Source organism: Halyomorpha halys, unplaced genomic scaffold (assembly GCF_000696795.3).
Source record: "Halyomorpha halys isolate HHAL.00 unplaced genomic scaffold, Hhal_1.1 Scaffold1782.1, whole genome shotgun sequence".
NCBI classification, from domain to species: Eukaryota; Metazoa; Arthropoda; class Insecta; order Hemiptera; family Pentatomidae; genus Halyomorpha; species Halyomorpha halys.
Genome location: NW_027106235.1, coordinates 224,116 through 249,376, shown reverse-complemented (window position 1 = coordinate 249,376; position 25,261 = coordinate 224,116). Strand labels below are relative to the sequence as shown.

General features: G+C 31.9%; 1 protein-coding gene across 1 annotated transcript in view; it reads left to right on the top strand.

The window, feature by feature from the left end:
* Window positions 1–733: 733 nt before the first annotated feature.
* Window positions 734–25,261, top strand: part of nrv3 (nervana 3) — a gene marked incomplete at its 3' end in the record, with an annotated part of 35,877 nt that continues 11,349 nt past the window's right edge. Inside the window, 1 exon segment of the mRNA XM_067044614.1 lies at window positions 734–886. Within this exon segment, the coding sequence (XP_066900715.1) occupies window positions 760–886 (127 nt within the window).

Below are 25,261 nucleotides of genomic sequence, written 5' to 3'. Positions count from 1 at the left end.
AAAAAAAAAAAAAGTAAATGCTGTAATGAACTTATACACGAGTACTTATTTTTTATCTAAGCTCTTTTGTTTGAATTTTTTCCCCAAACTTCTAGATTACTTGTACTAATATTATTTTAAACTGCCGGTAAATGTTTTCTCTTCTCCCTTGACAAAGATCCTTTTAAAGTTTTTCGTTAGAATGAAAGGGGGCACACTAACTAATATTACTATAGAATATTCGTTTCCAGTTATAACTGCATCATTCTGGACCCAATTTCTACGGTTCTTTTCCTTTCCTTACATCCAAAGAGTAAACGTCCAGATTTCTCCATATAATTTTATCAGGATTTGATGAAAACATTTTGAGATTGAGAGCAAAACTGCTCAGTGAACCAGATCACTGGCAATAAGTACAATAGTTGGCTTCCAGTATATGATTCTAAATCTATTTTTTTTTTAATAAATAAAAAAGAAAAACAATATATTTTCTCCAAGAAATTAAAAACAATTCTTTATAGGACTGTACGGAACCATCCACCAGTAGAGTGAAGGGGGGCACACTAACTAATATTTCTGTAGAATATTCCTTTTATTTATGAACACGTTGGCGTTAACAATTAAGATTACCGTTTCTTAAAAGTTTAAAAGTGTTAAATACATTTGAATTATACATTGGATGATATGATAAAAGTATTTGGGGGGTTTGGGCCGGTGGTAGCGGTGGGGATCGGGGTGGCGGTGGAGGGGAGGCGGTTCGATCCCGCAGTCGAGGGTGAGATGGCGGACAAGGCGAAGGAGGAGTTCTACACTAGGCCGGCCAAAGTTGGGAATTGGGCTGCCTTTACCACCTTCCTATGGAACTCCGAGACGGGCCAGTTCCTAGGCCGAACCTTCTCATCTTGGGGTGAGTTTAGGGCCCTTTGCCTCCTCTTCAATATTCCAATATCTACTCTATATTACTTCAACCCATCAGATTTTCAATTTTAATTTCAGTTATAATATTCAATAAAGCTTAAAAGCGAGTTTTTGGACGGATCCTATTTATTTTATTTACTCGTTGGATAGTTTTTGGAAATAACCTAGATTTTTGATAATAAGAAGTTTATTTAGGACATGTTGCCGTTATGACTATATATTAATGCTATTATATAATTTTCCTTTTTATTGAATATAAACTGTATATAAGTAAGAGTGGAAGGTAGCCATGGGGGCGGGAAGGTTTGCGCATGGATCAATAAGGGGGTGACGTATCCCCGCCCGCAGCCCCCTCTTCTTCTCTGATCAATACCACTTTTCAAGTCCCTATTTATTTACTTTTGTTTATATTTTTTATTATTGGTTGAATAAAAGTTTTATAACGTTCCGAATCATACCCTGCCATTAGAATCGATTATCTTTGTCAAAAGAATAGAAACAGCCATCGTTAAACCACTCCCAAGTAGGTTGAGGTTCTTTCCCTTCGAAGGAGCCGGGTGTTGAAAATTAGATAAAATATTTCTTAGTAGACATACGAATAGCACAATAGCCCATATTATTTTCAGTTTACTGTTACTGTATCTCATTTATATATATTTTTTTCAAATTCATGAAATTCGAGAGGTGGTAGGATGGGTATTTAGGAGCACGTAATCCCTCTTAAAAACAAATATAAATTTTCTTTTGAACAATATAAGGCATGTTACCTTTGGTAAAAATGACTATGAAGAAAATGTAATATCTATACTAAACATCATCATTACTTAAAATAAGATAAATAACTTTTATGCAATATTATTTTGTACTTTTCTATTTCGTTATTTCAGATCAGTGGTATCTCTCATTGAATTTTTTTTTTAACACTTTTAAGACTTATACGATTTCTTTAATACCTAATTTTAGTTTACTATTTGCTTTTAAAGGTAAAATGTTGAGATATCCTGCAGTTAATCCTGCAGCTACGTCCCATGTCCTGTACAATCTAGGTCAGCCAAATGGTTTTGCTCCCAGCCCATTTACCAGAAAAAAGACCCTCCCTTCACAATCATTATTTCTATTTTTCCTTAGACCTAAGCTCTTTGGATGCTCATACGGCAATAAAACTATTATCATGTACTTCCTAACGAAATATCCTTTTTCTATAGTACGTTTGCCTAAAAATAACCCAAATATTTTAAGGACTTGTTAGTTGCAAGACGCAGGCGTCACTCACTGCGGCTGCTATCCTCAGCCCTTTGAAGCCCGTTTTCTATAAAACTTTCTCCTCACCTCCCTTAAAATCTATCAAAACTTCAATATAATCATTCATTAAGGTCATCAATATAAATTATTTTGTAGATATTTTTAACGAATCTTAAAAATTCCCACTTTGTATTGATAAATAAAAACTTTTTCCCGGAAGTATATTTTTAACTCTACTATTAACGTAGTAACAAATGTTTATATTTGTTACAATTCATATATTATGATGTATTTGGTATACATGATATACAATACTCTTTTCCAGTTGAAGGAATTAAAAGTGGCCTAACATATACAAGACTGTAATAAGAAGCGGAATAAGATAGAGAGGCGTAAGTGATTTTAATTCTAGTCAGTTATCAATCTTCCTAATCATCACTAGCGATCCCCATTTGAAACGGTTATGTCATCCTTTATAACTCATCAGTTGGCTCCATTTCCGATTGCAAAACAAAAAATCGCTGTAAACTCTGTAATAATAATATCAAATTTAGAAAGTTTGATCAATCGTCGTAATGAATATATTCAATCAAATAACTTTAAATTTTCACTTTAAGATAAAATAATTTATTAGTGAGCAATGTATTTATCTTTAAGAAAACGAAGGAACATACAGCATTCGTCAAATTAACTAAAACATAGAGATATATTGATCTGCGGTAACATCGTTGGCTCAGACATCTCAGACGTCTCGTTGCATTTAGTTAGGTAGGGACCTTCTACCTCTATTCTAGTAGCGATATAATTGAATCAATAGATAATAAACTAAATAAATAAAATATTGACTAATTATAATTATTCTTTTATTGGAATTGGCTTAAAGAGGTGGGGGAGGAGGGGGACGTTCTAAGATATTTCATTCACTAGAAATTATTTGTTGATAATTTACGAAAAAAAAAGAAAATTTTAATTTTTTATGTCTGTAAGCAGTATTATTGGACGTTTTTATCCTATTTCATATTAACCGTATCGTCATAAATCAAATGAAACATTTCGTTTTTAGTAAGATGATAGTTTCAACAATAAAGGTGTTGCAATAGGTTAAATATTTCTTGTGTTTTAAACTGCAACTGATTTCTTGATTTGTGCACAGAGGCCTAAACTAGTCTATCTTATAGTTTTAAGGTTTTCAAATCAAAGAATATTATCAAAACCATATATGAATATTATAAAAATAATCAAAACATAATTAATTATTACACTTCTTATTACAATTACTGAAATCTTTGAAGCTTCTTTGTGATGTAATGTATGTTTAGATTATATATAGCAGTATCAGGTTTAGCTATTGATACAGTTTAATTATTTTACTAAGCTATGCACATCCCCACATAAAATAGTTTATATATCTAAAACTTTTTTAATATAAAATTAATGATAAAATGATATATTTGTTTCATATTAATCTAATTTTAGATATATAAATTAGAAACAAATATTTGTTAATAAAAAACTTAAAATGACAAAATACATCAAAAGCAATTCTGTATTCCTTGGTAATTAATATTCTGTTTTATCAAGTGTATATTCAATGCTCATTTGATTTATTTCTCTTTCTTGGCCGCTTGATTATGCGTTTTAATTTCTGTTAATAAAACTGTTGTTTTTTTTACAATAAACATTACAATAGTTTTTAATTGACTATAATAAATCGTTAACATATTTTTAAAATTTAGAGATTTTTTTTTGTAAGAACACAGACTACTGTAGGTGTTAATAGAATAAGGAAAAAAGAAATAATAAAATATTTTGTCATGTCAATTTTGGTGAATCATATGTAGTAGTACTTAGCTAATACTAATCAAGTTGCAGGATAGACATATTATTTATCTGAAAATAAATATTAAGTAATACGACCACTAAATGACAGTAATTATAAAACCAATTACCTAAATTATGAAAACCAGAATTTTATCTCTCTGAATTGATGTTCATGCGCGACATAGATCTGTGATTCTCTGGCTTGCCTTTTCTTATTGGTAAGAGTAACATCGCAATAAATTATTTAATATGGATTAATTTAAAAAAAAATAAAAAACTATTTTACGATGATGTTGATGCCATATTTTTTTAATCCACATTGTTGATAATCTTACTGATCTATATTTGCTACAAAATCGATGCTTTCTATATTTCCTTTAAAGAAACTCACTAAATTGATTTTTATAAATCAGAATTATGATTATTATCATACTTGCTATGAGTTTTCGATGTAGCGTAAAACAACGTGAATGGCCTTTGTCTCAATATTATTAATTCTAAATTTTTTCAATGTTTGTTATAGATGTCCAATTTAGTATAAATACGAACGGAATCTTTTTTTCAGCAACTGTTAATCTAAATGATGGCCAACATTTGGGACCCATGGGCGTGGTTAACAGCCAGGGCCTTTAGTAACCGTCATACACGTGCCTTAGAGAAAATTCACTCCCTGCTTAGTTAAAGTTTTTTGAAAAATTCAAAAGGTTTTTTGTTCTGTTTTTAATGGAAGGAATGCAGTAATAAATCCCTTTAAGAAAAAGTATTCATGGAATTAGTCGTTATTGGTTTTCTGATACACTGAGAAGGCTGAATGAAAAAAACTAGCAAAATTTTATTTTTATTATTATTTAAAAATTTTAAACACAGTTCATCTGATAAGTAATCATAAGACCTCGATTTCCCTTTACTTTCTGATCATTCCAGTTAAATGATCGATTATATGTCTACATTTAGTTTTAATAATACGGTTTTGGCCATTTTTTTTTTCAACTCCGTCAATGAGGTTACATATTTTAGAAAAATATTAATGGAACGTACGGAAGATACATACAGGAATCGGATGGATTGGGCGATTTGTTCATCTTAATTTGTACTATTATTATTAAAATTCATATGTATTATATGTATATATGAATCACAGAAATGGTATAATTATTTTTTTCAATTTTAAACGATTAAATATCTCATGGGCACTATTAAGTTTATAATAATATAAAGGTTTTGCGCATGTGTTGGTATGATTTAGAAAAGATATTTTAAACAAGTATTGTCGATTTCTAATATATTTTTGATAAGTAAAGTGGAAGGGAGTGATTTTACGAAGGTATGAAGGGCCCGAGCGTAGGAGACCGCACGGCACCGAATCAATACCGGCTCCCTTAGGTCGGTCCTCATCTGTCGATAATCTGTCGGGTGTGTCTCAGCCTCTGTCGGCTTAGCTCTCCTTTTCTTCAAGTCAAAACCAACTTGATATATTTATTTGAAACATATTATATGCTATATTAATAAATATAGTAAATTAATATATCACTGCTGTAAAAAAACATGGAATAGACCAATTCGCTACAACAAAATTATTGACATATTATAAACTATGCCATAAATCTTATGACTATTTTATACATTTAAATTTTTCTCAATATTGTTATTGAGTCATTATGATTCCTTGATTTTTACTAAATATTTTTTCATTTCGTTAAAAATTTTCCCAAAAGGATTGAGTATAGATAGGTATTTTTTTATTTACGGAATACTGCCATTCTTTTTCTTCAGTTTAAGGCTGTCGAACAATGCAACTTCAAAAACGCAATCATTCGTTTTGATACAATCAGCTGTCCAAGCCACGCATATTTTATTTATATAGAAAGGCTAAAAATAAAATTAAAAACATCGTTATGTTGAAATTCAGTCTGTAAAGGAATGAATGCAGTCATACAAACCCCGCAAGTTACATTTTAGTTCCATTGTTGAGCTTTACTGACTTAATAAGTTTGCAAAATCGAAGGAAAAAACATTGTTTAAAAAAGATTTTTTCAATTTTGTTTCGTGAGAATTCCCACTGGAATGAATAGAATCAGAGAGTGCCAAATCCCATCCGTAAATAAAATTTTATTTTTATGTTAATCGGGTTTTTAAATTATTACCTGGTTGAAAATGGTACCTACTTGTTTTGATTTTCATATAGCAGACTAAAAAATGGCCGTTCAGTGTTAGGTGTTTCATTGCAACGGAATGTCTAAAATATAGGTTGTTATTGTTGAATAGGTTGTGAACTAGTTCCTGAATCAAGCCAAATATATTCTTTTTTTTTTCCCAACCGACTTTTGAAATTCTATGATACATTATAAAAGTCTTGTTTGCTAATTATTTTACACTAATACAATTAATCTTCATAATTTGTTTCAAATTGGAATAGTAGTACTATTTAAAATTATAATGATTTGATTAGCTACCTTCCCTATAATTGGTTATAGTATTGATCCTACAACGGTTGTAAAGCTGTAGTATTCTGCATAGGGCGTCGGCGAGTCGGTGGGCCCGCCTAGTTTGCTCGATGGTTGCCAGGAGACACCGGCCTGCCCTTTCCTTCCTTCTCTTCAATACATCCTTCAGTCCTTAACATCGCAGAAAAACACAATCGATTACCGTTTCATCTCAAGGATGTCTGCTAATTCTTTGAAGTCTTACTATGCAACACAAGTTGAAAAATATAGTAACATGACATCTAGATCTAGTAAATCAGTGAGGCATTAAACATTAATCATGTAAGAAACATTAAACTTCACCTCGAGACACTGTAAACCCATTTAATATTTAAATATGGAAAGAATAACTGGGTCCTTCAGAAATATTACCTTCTCATGGAGTCAATCCTGATGAAGGCCAGAAATTTAGGCTGAAACGTCAGAATTTAATAAAACATAAATTTCGCTTATTTTTGTTCTCATCATTGACCGCGCCCCCGACCATTTCTTCCTTATATATATTTTTTATATTATTGTTAATGAAGCAGCTAAAACTTATTATCTGTCTGGGATAGACTTTCTACAACAAGAATATCGACAAACTTTTGGAAGTTAAAAATTTAAAAATTATAAATAAAACATATTTTTCTATTCTAAAAATTGTTAATATTTTAAGAAAAGTAGAAAAGAATCTTTTCTATGAAAGTGTTTGCATCTGAAGAGTCTTCGGGATTTTAGTGGACTTTTTGTAAAAATTAAAATACATAGTGAGGAACAAGAAGAACTGTCGAATAGTGATGTTACAGCTGTCTTACACGTTTACGTACATAGTGTTTTTTACTTTAAACCAATAAAAAAACATTCAACAAATGAGTTGCCAATTAAATTTCGAAAGATGGAAAGATTTTCTTACAATTTTTTTTTCAAAACTCAATTAATTTTTACTAAGCCTTTTTTTCTCACCATACCGATCGTTAGTAACCTGGGTTTTTGAAATCCAAAATATTTCCATAACCAACAAATTATGAAATTTTCTTATGTAATTAAAAGTAAAGATTACACTTTGATTTTCTCCATGTAAATTTGTTGAGGAAAATCATTGAGCCCGCAGTTTATTAATTTCTTAATAAAAAATAATTACCTATTCAATTACAATCAATGAATATTATCTTGGGTTCAGTGCTTGGCAAGGAAGGAAGTGATTTAGTCAGGATCACCCTTAACTGCTGAGTTTTTTCCCCAAGAGTACCCAATTTATAGAGACTGTGTATGCACCTGAGTGGTCTTTGGATCTCAATTTCAAACCATATAATAGAATAAATTATCTGCCGCAGCCGGACTCGAACTCGGATCCAGAAGAGCGCGATAATTTTTTAATAAGGAAATTTGCAAATTTTTAATATGAATTTATATAATAATCGCTCGTTCCTAATTATTCGTTATGTAAATGGATTATGTTCCCAAGTTGTAAATCGTGTATGGATCTAATAATACTAGATCCATACACCATTTATAATGAATCCTTGCTGAGGAATTGTGTGTCCTTCACTCTCAGAACAAGCACATATTGTTATCATAATAAACATAAAAAATACTCTTATTATCTCTTCAGTGGAAATTCCCTCTTGTGAGCCTCCTTACGTGGGGACGACAAGACTAGTACGTTATTTTCTTTTATTTTTCTGATTAAGAAAAAATATCAGGAATTATTCATTTATTTATTTTTATAATACTGTCCCACTGTCAAGCAATCGTTATTATATCCAGTCTCCTATGATGGCGATGGCCACATTATTTTATTCATCATTGTTCACATTAATCTGAAATAATTTTTCTAGATTTATGGCCCGTGTAAGGGGTTTTAATTATCTAAAATGACGAAATAATAAAATATTAAGACGAATTTATTTATTTATTTTTTGGAATGATGATACAATTGTGAAAGCAAATATTCCGACCACTTGAATTCCACACAAATATTCAAATTGTTTTATAATTATATTCAATCCATAAATTTCAATTAATTTTTGTTGAAAATATGAAAATAAAATATCTATAATTAAAATTTTTTTTTTTACTTATTAGTACTTAAATAATATTCCAATGAGAAAATATAGTTGCATAATTTAGAATTTCAAAATATCACAGTGGGTTAATTTATTACAGAGCTTCTCAACTCGACCCTTAATATTACATTAAACCTCGTTTTTGAGTCACTGTTGGAGTCACTGCAATAAACCAGCAACCGCCCAACTCTCGTAATTATTAATTTAATTATTTTCTTTTACTTACTCTAATAGGTCCAATGATAAATATTGTCCTGTATTAATTAAGCCATTTCCATTTTCCTCCTGTGACTATAATAATGAACTTCCTATCTAGGAAAGGAGTAAATTTACTAAATGAATAAGATTAATTGGGTTTTTCAAAGTGTCAAATAGTTCAAAATCATTTATTGTATGAGAAAAATTACATCAGGGTTATAATTCACATTAATCATCCATGAAACACAAAAGATTAATAAATCACCAGCTGATCGACACCAATTGGAATATGACATAAGAATTTTTTTTGTTTTGGCAGCTTTCTGAAAGTAAAGGTTTTCAAAATTGAAGCAGTTTAACTCGGATTACTTTTCGAATGCTACAGTTTTTAATTTGCATCAATTGTGACTTTCTTTTGTAAATCCAAGTAATCTTATACTAATTGGACCATCAATTAATCATAATTCTTCAGAGGATGCTAACAATATTAGTTGGTTTATTTTATTTGTGTATTTCTCTACATTTTGAGTTATATTATCAGCATCCCTAGTTTTGTTTCTGTAATTGCACCGTTTAGCGATGTCGTCAGGTTGCCCATTTGAAAATGAATTAGTTTTAAATTTTTTAAAATGCTTATCCCATTTTAGCCATTATCTAACTTATACTATTTTATTTAACTGCTCTCATTAGACATTGTATTGATGTAATCTTTTGACAGAAATCAGAATTCATACTTAAATTGAGAAGTTTTATTTAGTGACAAATATATACAACGAAAAAATCTTCGAAAATTATAATATGAAGTCTCCAGTAATTATTATGACCATAATGAGGTGAAGATAGTTGACCATATATATATATATATAAGAGGAGAAGAAGGTCAGGGAGTGCGGTCAGCATAAAAAACATAAATAAACAAAAGCATTATTTATTTGTGCCAACTTTTCGACCTAATTTTCAGGTCTTCATTAGGGCTATAAAAACAAAAAGAGATAACAACCATCATTCAGAGAGTAAAAAAATAAAATAAATAATTATTTTGTTTATTTGTATTTTTTCTGCTGACTGCACCCCCTAACCATCTCCTCTTAATTCTTATGATCATTATCATCATCCTTACAACTTACATATTATAATTTAAAAATTACATTTTTTCGTAATATAGAACTGTTTAAAGTTAATCTTCAGAAAAAAAATATAAACTACTAATATAATTAGTTTAGTGACTAATATAATGCAATTTTTTTTTTTATTATATTTTTTTCCTTAGTTTTATTAAAACTGGTCTAATTTAACCAACCAATGATGTCTAAAATAAAATAAGTATTAATATAAAGTGGTCGATATAAATAGTCAAGTATTATAAAATGAAATAAAATTATGTTATCATTGTTGGCAATGAAAAACTCTTCTGTATATCTCGAACGCGTTAAATCTTAAACACGTGTTTCAGCCATTTTTTAAACCTTTTTTTATATTTATTTAATAAGAAAACCAGAAATAGTTTTATTTATTAATTTGTAAAATATTTACCGGAATTTTTGTTGATTCCATTATTACATTGCTTGAAATGAGAGGAAACAGGTTCCAGGTATAATAATAGCTGGTGCAAAACTTTGCGTCGTTACTTTTTGGGCGTTGCTATGAATTGCCGGCAGTATCTCTTCAGAATTATAACTTTACTAGTCGATTAGAATTTATCGAGGAATGTTGAAGATATAAGTCGTTTCCTAAAGATATTTTCGTCAGGCATTATTTAATTTTGTAATGGAGATTGCTCTAGGTAACTACCGATGTCCACCAGCTACTAGTAATTTATCACATGAAAACGTTTCATTACCCTTATCAACTATTGAAGTAACGGTTTTTTTTTGCACTTCATCAACACGAGACAAGAAATGTAACATACCTCTTGATCAATGCACAGGTTGTATTAATCACAATTATTTTTTAGTAAAGATTTTACTTTACTAGCTCTGAATTTTTTCACGGATATTAATATTTTTGTTAACAATGGAACGGCTTTACCATATTTTGTTTAATTCGACCCATGAATGGGTTAGGATTGTTCTTTTAAATTTCTATGTTACGGCTGATAATTGTTTCGTCTTTTTGGAATATTGAATATCGAAGTTTCCAACAAATCAGTTTTTTTTTCATTTAGAAGTTTTTTGCAGCTAAGATTTATATAAAATTAATCTGAAATGAGGGATGAACTTGATTCAGTTTTCAAGTGCAGAATATTTTTTGCAGGAGTCGAGATCATTCGATTTGGACATCTGCAGCTATACTTACTTCAGCCATTGTTAAAAGAGAAAAATACAATGAAATATGAATTATTAACCCAGCTAGATAGATATTGATATAGATATTATCTTTATCTACATTTCAAGTCGTCTAAATGGAAAATGATGCTATATGATCATTTACCTAAAGAGTATTCAACCAAAAGTAATTATATCCATTTCTCAAAAATAACGGTTTTTTGAGAAGTTAAAATATTACAGCCGAACAATATTCAGTTTATTTCATAATTTAAATGTTATTCGGTCAAAGAGGTATTACAGATTAATATTTTAAATTAACTTATCCAGAGAGGATGCCGCCATATTTTTTTAAATAATAATTTCCTAAACATGGATTTATTGACCATTGATAGAATACACCTCATCTGTTTATAAACACGTATTAATATAATTAAGTTTATCTTCGAAACAAATTAGTTGGTTAAAAATTCATTGAAGAATTAAATAAAAGAAAGATTAATTTTTTTTTATTTTAGTCAGGTCCATTAAAGGCTGTAGCGTGCGTGAGTGCTTAAGAATGCTTAATTGTCATGTTATACCCTATGACCGTTTCAAGGTTAAAATGGATTTGTTCTTAAATTACAAAGGGTTTTCCGAAAATATTAATTTATGGGATTACTTTCTGACTATTGAAATTGATTTACATATTTTAATTAACTTTTTAAATTAGTATTTTATATTACTGTGTCGATTCCCACACTTAAATAATGTAACTCATTAGTTTAGTCTATATAGTTTTATTATTTTCAAAATATTGTGATGAAAATCATATTATGATAAAATATTATCTTGTCTTGCCTTATCTCAGACTGTTATTTTTCTATAAATATTAGCAACTATAATTTTTACGCAGTTCGGTTTAGTAGAAAGATAATAGGAATAAATCAATAATACATCTATGTAAACCGGACTTTTTATTCAAAAGAAAAAGACCCCCTTCAAAAGAAAAAAGTGCTTCTTAAAAATTATAACACAAAGCATTTGGGTTAACTTGGTCCGTCCGTCTGAATACTTGTTAATAATCATTGTATTAACACTTTTGAAGATATGACAAGGTTTAAAGTGAAAAATGGACTGGTTGGTTCTAATTGGTTCTGATCGGTTCATACCGACGGGGATCAATTGTTATTCATGACTTGGAACCGATTTGGGACCGTCCCCCAGTGGATTGCTAGGCCACACCTCAAGGGGACTGCTTAGTGCTGATTTGTTCCCAAAGGGGCCGTTTATCGACTTGCCGCTCAACCTTGAAGTGATGAATGAAATAACGTTGTATTTCCCCCTTTGTGCTATCAACCCAGTACCACAAATTATCAGTAGCAGATAAAAAAAACGACACATTTTTATAATTTATAGCTAAACGAAATAAATATATTGAAAGAAAATACGTTCTATCTTTTTTTTTTTAGGGTGGGAGATTTACAATTCAGCTGTTTTGAGCATGTTATTAATTCTATTTAAACCTTATTTGTGATTTCAACTAATCTTTCAGAGTCTGGGAGAGATTTAATTTAAAATTTTTATGAAATTTTATCATAAAATCTTTTAACAATAGTTTCAAAAATATTTTCACTGATAAGAAAAAGAAAAAGCCGGCCAGTTTTCGATTCGCTCGTTAACATCTTCAGACGCCTGTCATGATGACGGCATAAGTGCTTCTGATGTTGAAATTGCATTTTCATATGATTTATCTTTGTTCAATTTTCCGCACCATGTACGCGCGAATTGTGAACCATATAAAATTGCTTGTGGTTTTTTGGCGCCCTCATAATAAGTTGAGGTGTTCGTGTGATCGTTTTTGGCCTTCTCAATGTAATAGAATAATAATATAGTAGAACAAACAATAAATATCACAGGTAATGATGAGACTCAATGATGGAAAATTTTCCTATCAGTGAATAAATATAAACTTTTATTATTGTGTTCCACGATTTTCCATCCGTATCTTGCAGAACGATTATCTCAATATTGTACTGCGCCATGTTATGAACGGCTAAACTACTCCTTCATTTATGACCATCACCACTCAATGCAATATAGAGTTCATGCCTAATTCACAAAATCGCCACCACTACATTTATTACATAACAAATTGGCAGAAATGCCTCCTTTGGTGTAGAAAAAAAAAATTATTACATAATTCCAGTTAAAGATAAAGTAAAACTCCAGCTCCCTTCATATTCATATTGCGATGGCTTTGGCTCTCCCCCGCACAATATTTCCTAAGCGCACCTATGCAGAAAATAAAATATATATTAAATGAAATATTTTAATGTCAAGGTTGTTGGAGTATATATCCAAACTGTGGGTATATTTCACAAAAGGGCGCACTCGGTAACGTGATTCTATCTTTAGAATATGCCCAATACAAACAAAAGCACCGACAAACTCAGGACAATATTTTCACAGTTCAACGTATTGTAGATAAATTTTCTAAAGAAGACAAGGAGGTTCAGCTAGTCGTCCTCTGAGGGGCATTAGATAACGCACACCGGGTGGACTCCAAACAGTTATGCGTAGATAAAGTAGTTCACCATTAACTTAACTCAGGCAATCTTGTTGACCGTTTGTCTAGTTAGTGCTGTAATAGTTGAAATCTGCGTGCAGTTTCCTGCCTTTTCAGTCTTGTGTGGGGATTCCAGGTTAGTCTTTTGTCTAGATGCGGCCCAAGATAGCGGATATGTTCTACAGGGGTAAGAGCCACATTATTAAAGTATATTGTAGGGGAGTCGGGAGGTTTACGACGATGATTAAAGGTGATTTAATGGGATTTATTTTTATCCTCCAATTTCGGCACCATTCTTTGAGGATTGTGATATAGGACTGGAGAGTTTGGGATGGAATCAAATTATCAGTAGTAGATAGGGTGGGAGAGGCGGGGAGATTTAGACTTCAGCTGTTTTGAGCATGTTATTAATTCCATTTAAATCTTATTTGTGATTTCAACTAATCTTTCAGAGTCGGAGACATTCAATTTAAAATTTTTATGAAATTTTATAATAAAATCTTTAAAGAAAGTAGTTTCAAAAATATTTTCACAATATACTGACAAGAAAAAGTGCAATGTCTTATTTCTATTCTTTACATATAAAACCTTATGGGGAGAAACGTGGTCATTTTCAAGGATGTCATAGATTCGTCGATAAGCTCAAACCGTGGACACTCTGTTTTAAGGAAAGATCGATAGCCTATCGCGCCCCCACTGACCCCACTCTACAGCTTTTTAATCTGTAACTTGACACCGATTTGTCATCGTCCTTGAACCCGAATATTTCCACGGAATTATACTGAAATAGATTCTACTGTTTTTCTTAATTTGTTGTTCAGAATGTTTTGATATGAAATAAACTAGCTGGTAGAACACCACTAAATGGTCCGCAAAAATACCCTTTATAGGATATCGTTGAATATGTAGCCAACCACAGATATATGTATTTTTATACCCAATTTTTTTCAGAGGAAATTCTCATATAGTTATCGAGAGAATAATTTTTTCTCCATTAAATTATCCTTAAGTATTAAAATATCAGGCCCCTGTTGATTTTACTATTATAATTATAGAATCAGCTTTCAGTTATAGGTTTTTCAATCGGCGTCCGAATTATGAGTATCAGTTTTCAGATTTTTAGCATAAGCTTTTGCTTTCTTTAATTATTGTGTTATTGGTGAAGTTTATTATATTTTATATTCAAAACCTAATCTGAATATAAATTGGTTAGTTACAGAACCATTATAGCTGTGTAGCTCTTCCCACACTCGCACAGCGTCGGGGAAAGAATTGAACCAGATAACGACGGGTACAAAACGTTTATGCCAAAATATTGCAACAATAAGATTGCCATAATAATCATAGCAAATCGCTGATATGATTATTACAGTAATCTGCCTGCCATAAACAGTAGATATTCCTCTAACGAACTTCTATGAAATATTTATAAACCCCATTTAAAGTATGTTCACACAAAGCGAATAATAAAGTGCAAAAACATTTTTATTACATACTCCAATTATATTATACTCATATGCATGAGCTATCTACGTAACTTAAAATGCGCCTACGAAAGTACTTGCTAATTGTTATAGATTCATTACAATGTCATGCTCATTTTAAATAACTTAAACAGTAATAAATAACTACCCTTGTTGTTAGTTACTAATTACTGGCCCATCATCTCTACAATCGCTTTACAAAGAAGGAATAATCTATTTTAAATAGAATTTAAGCGATAAAGGTCCTAACCAAAGAAAAAAATAAACGAAATTAGCTTATTTGCCCTAAGCAGATCTAATATCATTGCATAAATAAATTGCTCATTGTTCATAACATAACATTAAACGTACAAATTTACAAATAACATTAAAATGACATATTGGCGTTATATAAACGTCAATGTACAAATTTTTATCACAAACCATGATTCGAAGATGCATATAGTACCCGAAATATTTTATGGAATAATGCATCTACAAACGAGGGCGGACCTCGAGGCGCATCAAAACTAGGAGGACAAGCGATAGTCAATCAGGTTATAACATTTCAGCATGGAAAAGCAGAATAAAACCGAAATTTGGAGAACATTATATATAATTAGAGCAGTGCTTTAGTAGTTATTACAATTAGTATTTGCTTGAAAAAAATATATTTATTATTAAATTACTAATTTTTCCACTACTAGGGGGGGGGGGAGCTGCCCCTCCTCCTCCCCCTCTTGGTACGCCCATGGCTACAAATGATGGAGAACAAGCCACTTTATATATACATTTCGCTTATTAACGAGCTTCATTAATATAATCATCGATAAAGTGAATTCCTCTCCACCATTTGCTGAGGCACTTGGGCACTGAAACATTTCTTCCTCACTCAACTTTTAAGAAACTTTAACTTTATAAACAAATACTTTTATGGTACATAGTGTCATTAAACTTTTACCAACGATGTTCATAACCCTATCGAGGATTTAATTTTTTTTCTTGTGAGCCATTAGTACTGTACAATACGGTCGGTCAGTAACGTCTCATTTAGTATCATCTAGATTATAGTCTCTCGACCGCTAGCTGGTCCAAGATTATTCTCTCTCAATCGCTGGCTGGTCCAAGATTATAGTCTCTCAACCGCTGGCTGGTCCAAGATTTTTGGGTGGTCCACGCAAATGTTCTGAAGTTATAAATAATTAGCATCCATTTCGAAATTCTCAAATTAAAATTATAGTAATGAATATCTCAAGGAACCCGTGCAGCTGCAAGTCTTCACAGTGAATTACTCTGTAATTTCCTGAAATGAAAGACACTATTATATTCAGTTGTCGTTAATTGTTTCGTTGACATTAAATTATAAGAAAAAAACTTAATACATGAAGTGGAACCGAGACAGTTTTTTCAGCAAGAAACACCAGTTTCTCTCTAAATTTTATTTATCTCGCTCTCCGGCCATGAATTTTTTATTTTAACAAGTTTTTTTTCTGAATACTTTGTAATTAAAAGTATTAATAGTATTTTTTACTTTCACTGATAAAACAGTATTTTCTATGAAATTTATATCTGCATAAAGTAGGGAAAATGTAACTTAAAGAAAATATAAAATGCCAAGCAAACAACAAAACATTTTATTGTTTTTCAAAATCAACAATTCTAAAACAAAGAACGGTGGAGATAAAAAAGTTAAAACAGTGAAGAACGACTGCATCGTGTTAAATAGAAACAAAGGATTGATAATTTGACTAGTCCACAGAAAAAAAAAATTAAGATACACCCACAATTTAATAAATTAAAGAGTATTTAAACTTTGGTTTCGATGTATGCCCGAATGTTAACGATCGATTCTACAATTCTTCTAGCTGGTATGTGTTGAAAAATTGTGAAATGGGGATATGAAACATTCCGAACGTATTTGTCATTTGCATGAAGAGTATTAGATTAAATTTTGACAGTTAAAAAAAAAAGTCAAATGAAGTAAATTATGATTACCAATAAACCATTATTTAACGGATCTTACTTCGTTACTCATATAATAAATACAATTTTAAATTATTTTCACCTGGTGAAAAATTAGTAAAGATTTGCAACTTATGCCCTTACCCAGTCAATATTTACTGGCCAAAAATATTGATGAAAGTATTGAAGACCACCATTATACTGTAAGTATTGGACTTCACTCGACAAATACCTTCCTTACACGTACTATACCGTGGAAGCATGAGGAAACGTATCAGACTGAAAAAATGGAAAAAGCATTCTGCGTAGGCACCCACCAGTTAGTTCATAGTCCAATTCAGTTACGTCCAATTAGTTCATAGTCCAATTAGTTCATAGTCAATTTCATACGAAATTCCCTCAAATCATATAACAAGCTCTCAGCTCATTACATGAAATAAACAAAATTGATAGTATTTTAAAGGGAGCCAGTTTGAAAAAATAGCATTTGAAGTATTAGTAGGACCCTTTCAATCAGAATAAAAACATAGCAATATTAAAAACCATTTAATTTTACTTTGATTAAACGAATTTAATAAAAAGCGTTTGAGTAGTTTTCGAGGAAACAGTAAAACAAATCTAAAATAGATGGTATAAGTGGTACTTACGATAAGCCGATTTTTTTTAAAATAATTTATTTATTGTTATATACAACTGTATACACATATATACAACAAGTAAATTTGCTGTAGGTGACATAGTGACATGATACAAACATGTGTAGAATCTACCCACTGATAGAACTCAATAACATTTCTAGAGAAGAAGATCTCGAGGCCATCTTCTTTTCAGACGCCTAGGAGGATTATTAGGTAATGAAGGAGAAGCCAGGTTAGAAACAAGTGGATTTGGGTGGTTGAGAAGTTTATCATGGAAGGAACGGTATCTGGTTCTGGTCAAATCGGCAACATATGGAAATTGAGGTCCTGATGGATGACTTGATTTGTGACAAAGTAAGGAGCATTAAGGATTTTACGAAGGATTTTGGACTGTAAGGATTGGATTCTGGAGGAATTTGATGGTTTAGTGGAGCCCCAAAGCTCAACTCCGTATGTCCAGATAGGCCTTATAATAGTCATGTAGATCAGTCTTTTGTAATGGATTGGCAATTTAGACCGTTTGTCTAGTAAATGTTGCAATTGTCGGAACCTACGAGCAGTTTCTTGTCTTTTTAGTCTTGTATGAGGATTCCATGTCAGTCGTTTGTCGAGATGTAGTACTAAGTAACGGATCTGTTCGACAGGAATAAGTGGGGTATTATTAAAGGATAGTGTAGAGCAAGAGGTCATGGGCTTACGTCGAAGGGTAAATGTGATTTATGGTGGGATTTATTGGAATTGGTGATGTGGGATTGGAGGGTTTGGGATACAATGTAAGGATCATTGTTCACTGATAATAGACATGTGTCATCGGCATACGTGGTGAGGATAGTGTTAGGATGTCAGCTGTGAAAACTGTATTAAGGATAGGACCAAGGATACTACCCTGAGGTGCACCAGCAGACTGACGGAAGCCGATTTTAACCGAACTGTTTCAATCACATCCAAGGTATATGACAACCTTAAATACGGTATTTCAAATCCCTATGATATATCCTGTCGAGTTAAACTGGCCACATACACACAGGCACGGAGACCACTTAGCGCGACTTTTTGGTTCAGGAGACATTAAAGTTGTTTTTTTTTAAAAAAAACAGATTCAAAATTGTTCACGTTCACAATACTTTAGCCTATCAGTTATGTCAAATATATATCAATGGAAGTAAGACCTTATCAATCTATCTTTAACAATCTAGTGCCGAGACTTAAATAAATATTCACAGTTTTGTACCGACTCCAAAAAGAATATCGTTGCTGTGCTACCTCATAACTCTAAAAAAATCATAGTGCCATTAAAGAAAAAAAAAATAGCACGTCATTCTATAAACTTCTTGAAAACAGAAAAAAAAATTAAACTATAAAACGATATTTGATAAAATATGTATCTGGAAATATATGTTGATATTTTAAAAATGTATATATATTATAAAAACGAGATTGTTTAATTTTCAAACCCAAAGTATCTCACCTTAAGCGATCCTACCCAACTTTTAGTCATAAAGCCATCAAGTTATTATCTTAGTTTTCCACTACATATTCGTGTAATAAAACTTTTTCGACCGTGCCACTAATCAATATAGCTCAAGGAACTAGTTTGGATTTGAATGCAACGTCTGGTTGAAACCAAACAGAAGCCGCTGTTATCAATAATTATAGCAGATAAGCGGCAGAAGTCGCATTAAATTTGTTTATCCTGAGATTGGTTTTTAAAATTCTAGAAGATCTAAAAATAATACTGACAATTGATTTTTTATTATTTCAATAAACAATCGAACTGTATATTGTATTTTATGATTTTTTAAAATTATATTGATTTGATTTTATCTGTTTTAGTAAATTTTAATATTATTGTATCAGGATACTTAATATAATAACAGTATTATTTTAACACGGGGATGACGGTAGCAGCGTGGTAACGCGCTTGTCTGTCAACCCAAAGCTTGCGAGTTCGAGTCTCCGGCCCCACCCAGGATTTGTGCTAGTATAAAATTATATAATATACTCACTCAAACAGCTCCCCCCTCCGTGCATTTGCGTGGCCCGTTAGCCAATGGGTGGCACTAAAAAAAAATAGGCGTGGGAGTGACCCACCCTAAGAAAACCACGTCACGAAACGCGCGATGTATTTCTTAAGTACATGCGGGAGGCCTTGCACTTCCATGGTCTGTCGCGCCAATTATAATTATTTGAGCAGGGAATACCAATGAAGTTAAGTCATTCTAATCAAGGGTGCATGTCGTCCATAACGTTAGTTCGAATCTGTAATAATTGTTCCACCAAGTTTGAGGTTCGTTTGGGTTTATAACACGGCGATTCACTTTAACCTGTGTTAAATATGTAATTAGAAAATCGACAGGTACCGAAAAGGTACACTAAACTATTCAGGAAGGCACAGACACTCAAATAAATCCTAAGAACTAAATAGTTTTGTAATTAAATTGCTTTTAAGAGAAGGTCGTGAGGCATTTATTTATAGAGAGGTCATTACTGTGTAAACTATTTTAGTCTCTTCGACTAGTCGAAGAAACTGAAATTAGGATGACATATGGTTATGAAAAATTAATTATTTTTTCTGTACCATTGGCTCACAAAAATTCTAAACTGTAAAAACAACTTTGTGTGGTTTTTCGCGATTTTCGCCTTCAGGGCATACCGTATCAGAAAAGTACCGTATACGAATTAGTCCAAAATTTGGAATGACTATTAAAAACTGATTACAAAAGTACTCAATTCCAATGGAAATTCCTCAGTTAGGTGGAGTAGAACTAGAGACGGTGAGAAAATTAACAATACGTTAATTATACAGATAGAGCACCTCCGACTGTCATGACCCAGTTATGAACAATCAACAGATCTTAATTAGTCAATTCCAAAATGCCGACAAAAACATTGCTGGGTATATGAACTGGGCCTATAGTAGAAGCGGCCACAAAAAAAGGGACAATTCTCTTTTTGAGGGTGGGAGGGAATTTAAGGAAGCTTAAAAATTTTAGGCCTTAATAACGAAGAGTTTGCCGGTAAAGAATTGAGGGTGTATCAGGGTGTTTTTACTTGTATATAAATACTACACAAATGAACAAATTTTTCTAAATTTGCTAAATAATCCTCAAACATTATTTTCAATTTCCTTCGGTACACCATTTCTTTCGCAATATTCCATCCAAACCAATATGTAATCCAATATGTAACCCGTCATTTTGAAGATCTACACAGTTAATGACGAAAAATAATGATTGTTATCTCCGTTATTATTTAAAAATTGTGTCCAATTACTTGTTTCATTCGCCTTTACTTATATCGGCCATTTATGAAGATTGAAAAAATTATAGAGTGGTTTTCAGCCACTATTACAAAGTCTTAAATAGAAAATATATATTTTTTAAAAAAATAAAGGAAATTAAAAGAAAGTGAATATTATAATTTTTTTAGTAGACATTTAAAATATGATTAAATTTCTTATAAAAGATAAAAAAAAGTCAGCAAAGTACGTAGGTCATTATAGCTACTTCACTGTTTTTATATATTTGTATTCTTTATTTTGTTTATGTGCTCTGATTCTCTTCCGTTAAAACAATATTTTCTGGAAATAATCTGTTCTGGAAATTTCTATTGAGTAGGTAATTACTTAAGATTAGTGATTTTCTGTATTGATCGTAATGAGCGAGTTACGGCTCACATTGAAGCCAATTAAATGATCCATAAAGTAGTACGATACATATAAGACGATACGATTATATACGATACTCGTATATAATGATCATCTTCCTAAACATAGTAGTTTACATGATATTATGCAAAATAATGTTAATAGATTGGTTTTTGGACAAAAAAGAACGTACAGAGCTCTGCTAGGACTCAAGTTTAGCAAATTTAATCAACTTGAAAAATAATAAGTTTTGCGATAAAGTGCGGTGTTTCTTGAGCAATATAAGCTTCCGGTGCCGTGCAGCTGAAATAGTTGAATACGGACTTCTTAAGACTATTTCCTGAGCCAGTTGTATAGTCTGCGTAAAAAGTTGTATTTTCTCCTAGCAGAAAGTGCGCGTTAGGTTTAGAAAATAAACACTTAGTGTACTCTAAGAAATTTTTTTTTTTTTTTTTGGGTATGCAGACTACTGTTAATGGTTGAACTTTTTTTGTAGGCGTAAATAGCGCCTATATAAATAAGGGAGTGTCGCAAGATCTGAATGAAAAAAAAATATTACGTAATTTTTAAAAATAATTCAAGCTATTGAAAAACTTAAAAAATATATTAGCTAGATGTTATTCTAAATAGGAATAGTTAGTGAACTTAACTAAAAAGGTATAGTTTCGGTGCTCTTTCCATTTGTAATCATAATTTGATTACCCCCCCTTTTTTTCTTGATATTTACAGCTATATTACATAAAAATACTAATAATAAATGTGATATTAGTATTACAATGGCCATGCACAGTCTCGAGGCCATCTTTTTTTAAGTCGCTCAGTAGGATTGTCAGGAATAGAAGAGGAACGAAAGTTAAAAACTTGTTGATTTGGGTGTTTAGGGAACTCAGAATGGAAGGTTTGATATCTCGTTCGGACTAGATCGGCTACATATGGAACATTAAGGTCTTTAAGGATGATTTTATTTGTGACTAAGTAAGGAGCATTAAAGATTTTTGATTTTAAGGACTGGATACAAGAGGAATTCGACGGTTTTGTGCCTCAAAGCTTAACTCCCTACGTCCTAACAGGCCTGAGCCTTTTGTAATAATTAGCAAGTTCAGACCATTTGTTTAATGAGAGTTGTAACAGTCGGAATTGACGAATGGTTTCCTATCTTTTCAGTCTTGTATGGAGATTTCAAGTTATTCATTTGTCCAGATGTTATCCTAGGTGTGGGGCAGGAAGTCGCGGGTTTATGACGAAGGAAAAAGACGATTTGATAGGATTTATTATAAATCCACAATGACCATTCTCAAGTGTTGTGACGTGAGATTTGAGGGTTTGGGCACAATGGATAGGTCATTATTCACTGATAGCACACAGTGATTATCGGCATGCTTAATGAGAACAGTATTAGAATGGCTAGAGATGTCAAGTGTATAAAGCATGTAAAGGATACTACCCTGAGGTACACCAGTAGACTAAGAAAAGTGGGATGAATAAGCCCTATTGTGATTTACTTTGAGTAATCTGTCAATGAGATAGGGGTGGATATTGAGAAAGTATGTAGGGGGTAGAAATTCACGGCTATGTCATATCAGAACCAGAAACGAATCTCGGTGGAAAGTATGTAGTCCAATCACATGGAGCCCAAAAAGAGGTCTCAAAAGTTGTAGGATAGACCTGAAAATTGCTCTTGTTCGTTTTTTGCTGATTACGAGTTTGTGGGCTGTTTGTAGCCGAGCGAGTTTAAACCGCCACATTACTGGCTCATGATAGCAGAGGCGCCGGTTCGAATGTGGTGGTTGACTTTTATTTCTGTGACGGCCCCACGAAATGAAACCTTGACCGCCCCACTATGGTTAGAATAGAGTGGTACCGTGTGGATCACTCACCCCATATGTCAGAAATGACCAGAAAGGGGGTAATAAAAAAAAAAACCAATTAGTGAGCTCTAACACCGAAACTACTACTACGGTCTAGCTCTACGGACTACGTTCCGTTTCATAGTTTCGACTCGCTATTTCTAATCGAAGTTGCTGAACAAAAGGAAATTATAAGCACCAAATTAATTGTTGGTCTTTTTCTCTTTTCCAATACAGTATAGATCGATAAATATAAAAATATATGGCTTCTAAGCAAAAATGTTAGAAATTCATTCTTACGTAATTTATTTATGGATGATTTTGCTTTAAAATGCAATGTGTCATACTATGAGAGTAAAAATAAAAAAAGAATTATCTAATAATTATTCTTATAATATAACGATAAGGATATTTTTTTAAATTTATACAGAAAACTAGAGTTCACAAACTTGAAAATTGGACTAGTAATTAGCAACTAAAAAAAACATTAATTGGTGAATTTTCAGAACTTTTCAAAAAACTTTGCACCGAGTTGTCTTTCTGGTCCTCAATGGAATCTACTATTTTCTTACCATAAGGTGATATAATTGCCTGGGTACGCATATATTTTAAAAACAGCTCTCGCCGTAGGTTGTATTCTCAAAGGACAAATTATTAACCTAGAATATAAGTAATTATACTCAAAAGATTTTTTTTTTTGGAAAAAAAGATAATTTTCAGGAAATGCACTTTTTAGAAAATAAAATAAGGGACGAGGAACCAAAAAGGGATCGATCAAAACAGTAAGGAAGTGGCACATGTAATTAGTAGACTCTCTTTTTAGTCCATCTGCTCTTCTAATTATCATTAAATTTAGTGATTACTATTTCTAAACTGAAATTTCTCGAATCTGGATGTAAAAGATACTTCTTAATCCAGCAGATTTGTTTGTATCCTTCATTAAAATTACTAATTCTATTTTAATGAAGGGTACGAAGTATAGATAATACATGAAATATATTATATATACTTTACTGAGTCTTCTCCCTTAATTAATTAGAATAATTTTTATTAATGCAGTTGGCATTTATCTCCGACCTTAGTTACACTTGACACTTGATACTTGTTGCAATAAATTCAATAAAAATTAAAATCAAAATATGCACCTCTACAACCCATGAAGGGTCTAGGGCTCAGTATTTGCTTTTGAATAACGGTCATTAGAGTTAATTATTAGAGAGACAATTTAGAAAATTAGAATAGTAATTTTGAGATTTTCCTAAAGATATTTAGTAGCTTTTATGGTACATTATCAGGCATATAATGAAGGGAAAAACAAGTATTGCCCTTAAAAGCCAGGTCTTCGATAGCTGCATTAGCCCAGTGGTCACTTATGGATGCCAAGAGTGGTCACTGACTATAGCTGACGAGAGGAAATTACAGGTGTGGCAAAATAATATTGGAAGAAGCATTGTGAATGTGAGGAAAAGAGATAGAATAAAAAATCCTTGGATCCAGAAAGAAACAGGACTCACTGACACACTGAAGATGACAAGATTAAGCAAATGTAAGTGGGCTGGGCATCTAACTTCAGTGCGAAGATGACAAATTGTCAAAAATTTCCACAGAATGGACTCCATACGACCTTCGAAGAAGAAGAGGACGTCAAAAGAAAAGATGGATCGATATGTTCAAGAGGATGGCAGGACCCCTCTGATGGAGAGCTGCTAGGGATGACGGATGTCTGGAAGGAGAAATGGAAAGAACTCGCCTCCCAATAGGGCTGGTCACCCCGGGCAGTGCTGACTGTTACTCCCGAAAGGAAAGGGATATGCAGGAAAGGATACAAAAAATGGGAAGAAAATTTTTAATGTTTTGTCAACTATTATACATATTTTTTTTTGTCTCTATCTTCTTTAAATGTTTATATTGTATTTTTTATGATTTTAATTTATTGCATAGATAAAAGGCTATTTCATTTCATTTCGTGGTAAATAATAAAAAGAGAATCGTCGGCAAAGAAGTATTCATTGTCACTTGTAATCACTTTTTGAATGTCATTTGTGTAGATATTAACACACAGGACCTAAAATACTACCATGCGGTACATTAGTTTTTATATCAGAGTAACCACTAAGACTGTTTTCTAGTTTAAACTTTCCTGCTCTCAAAGGAGCTTTTAAAATCCCTCTAGGCTGAATCAGAGAATCATGTGTTTCTTCATA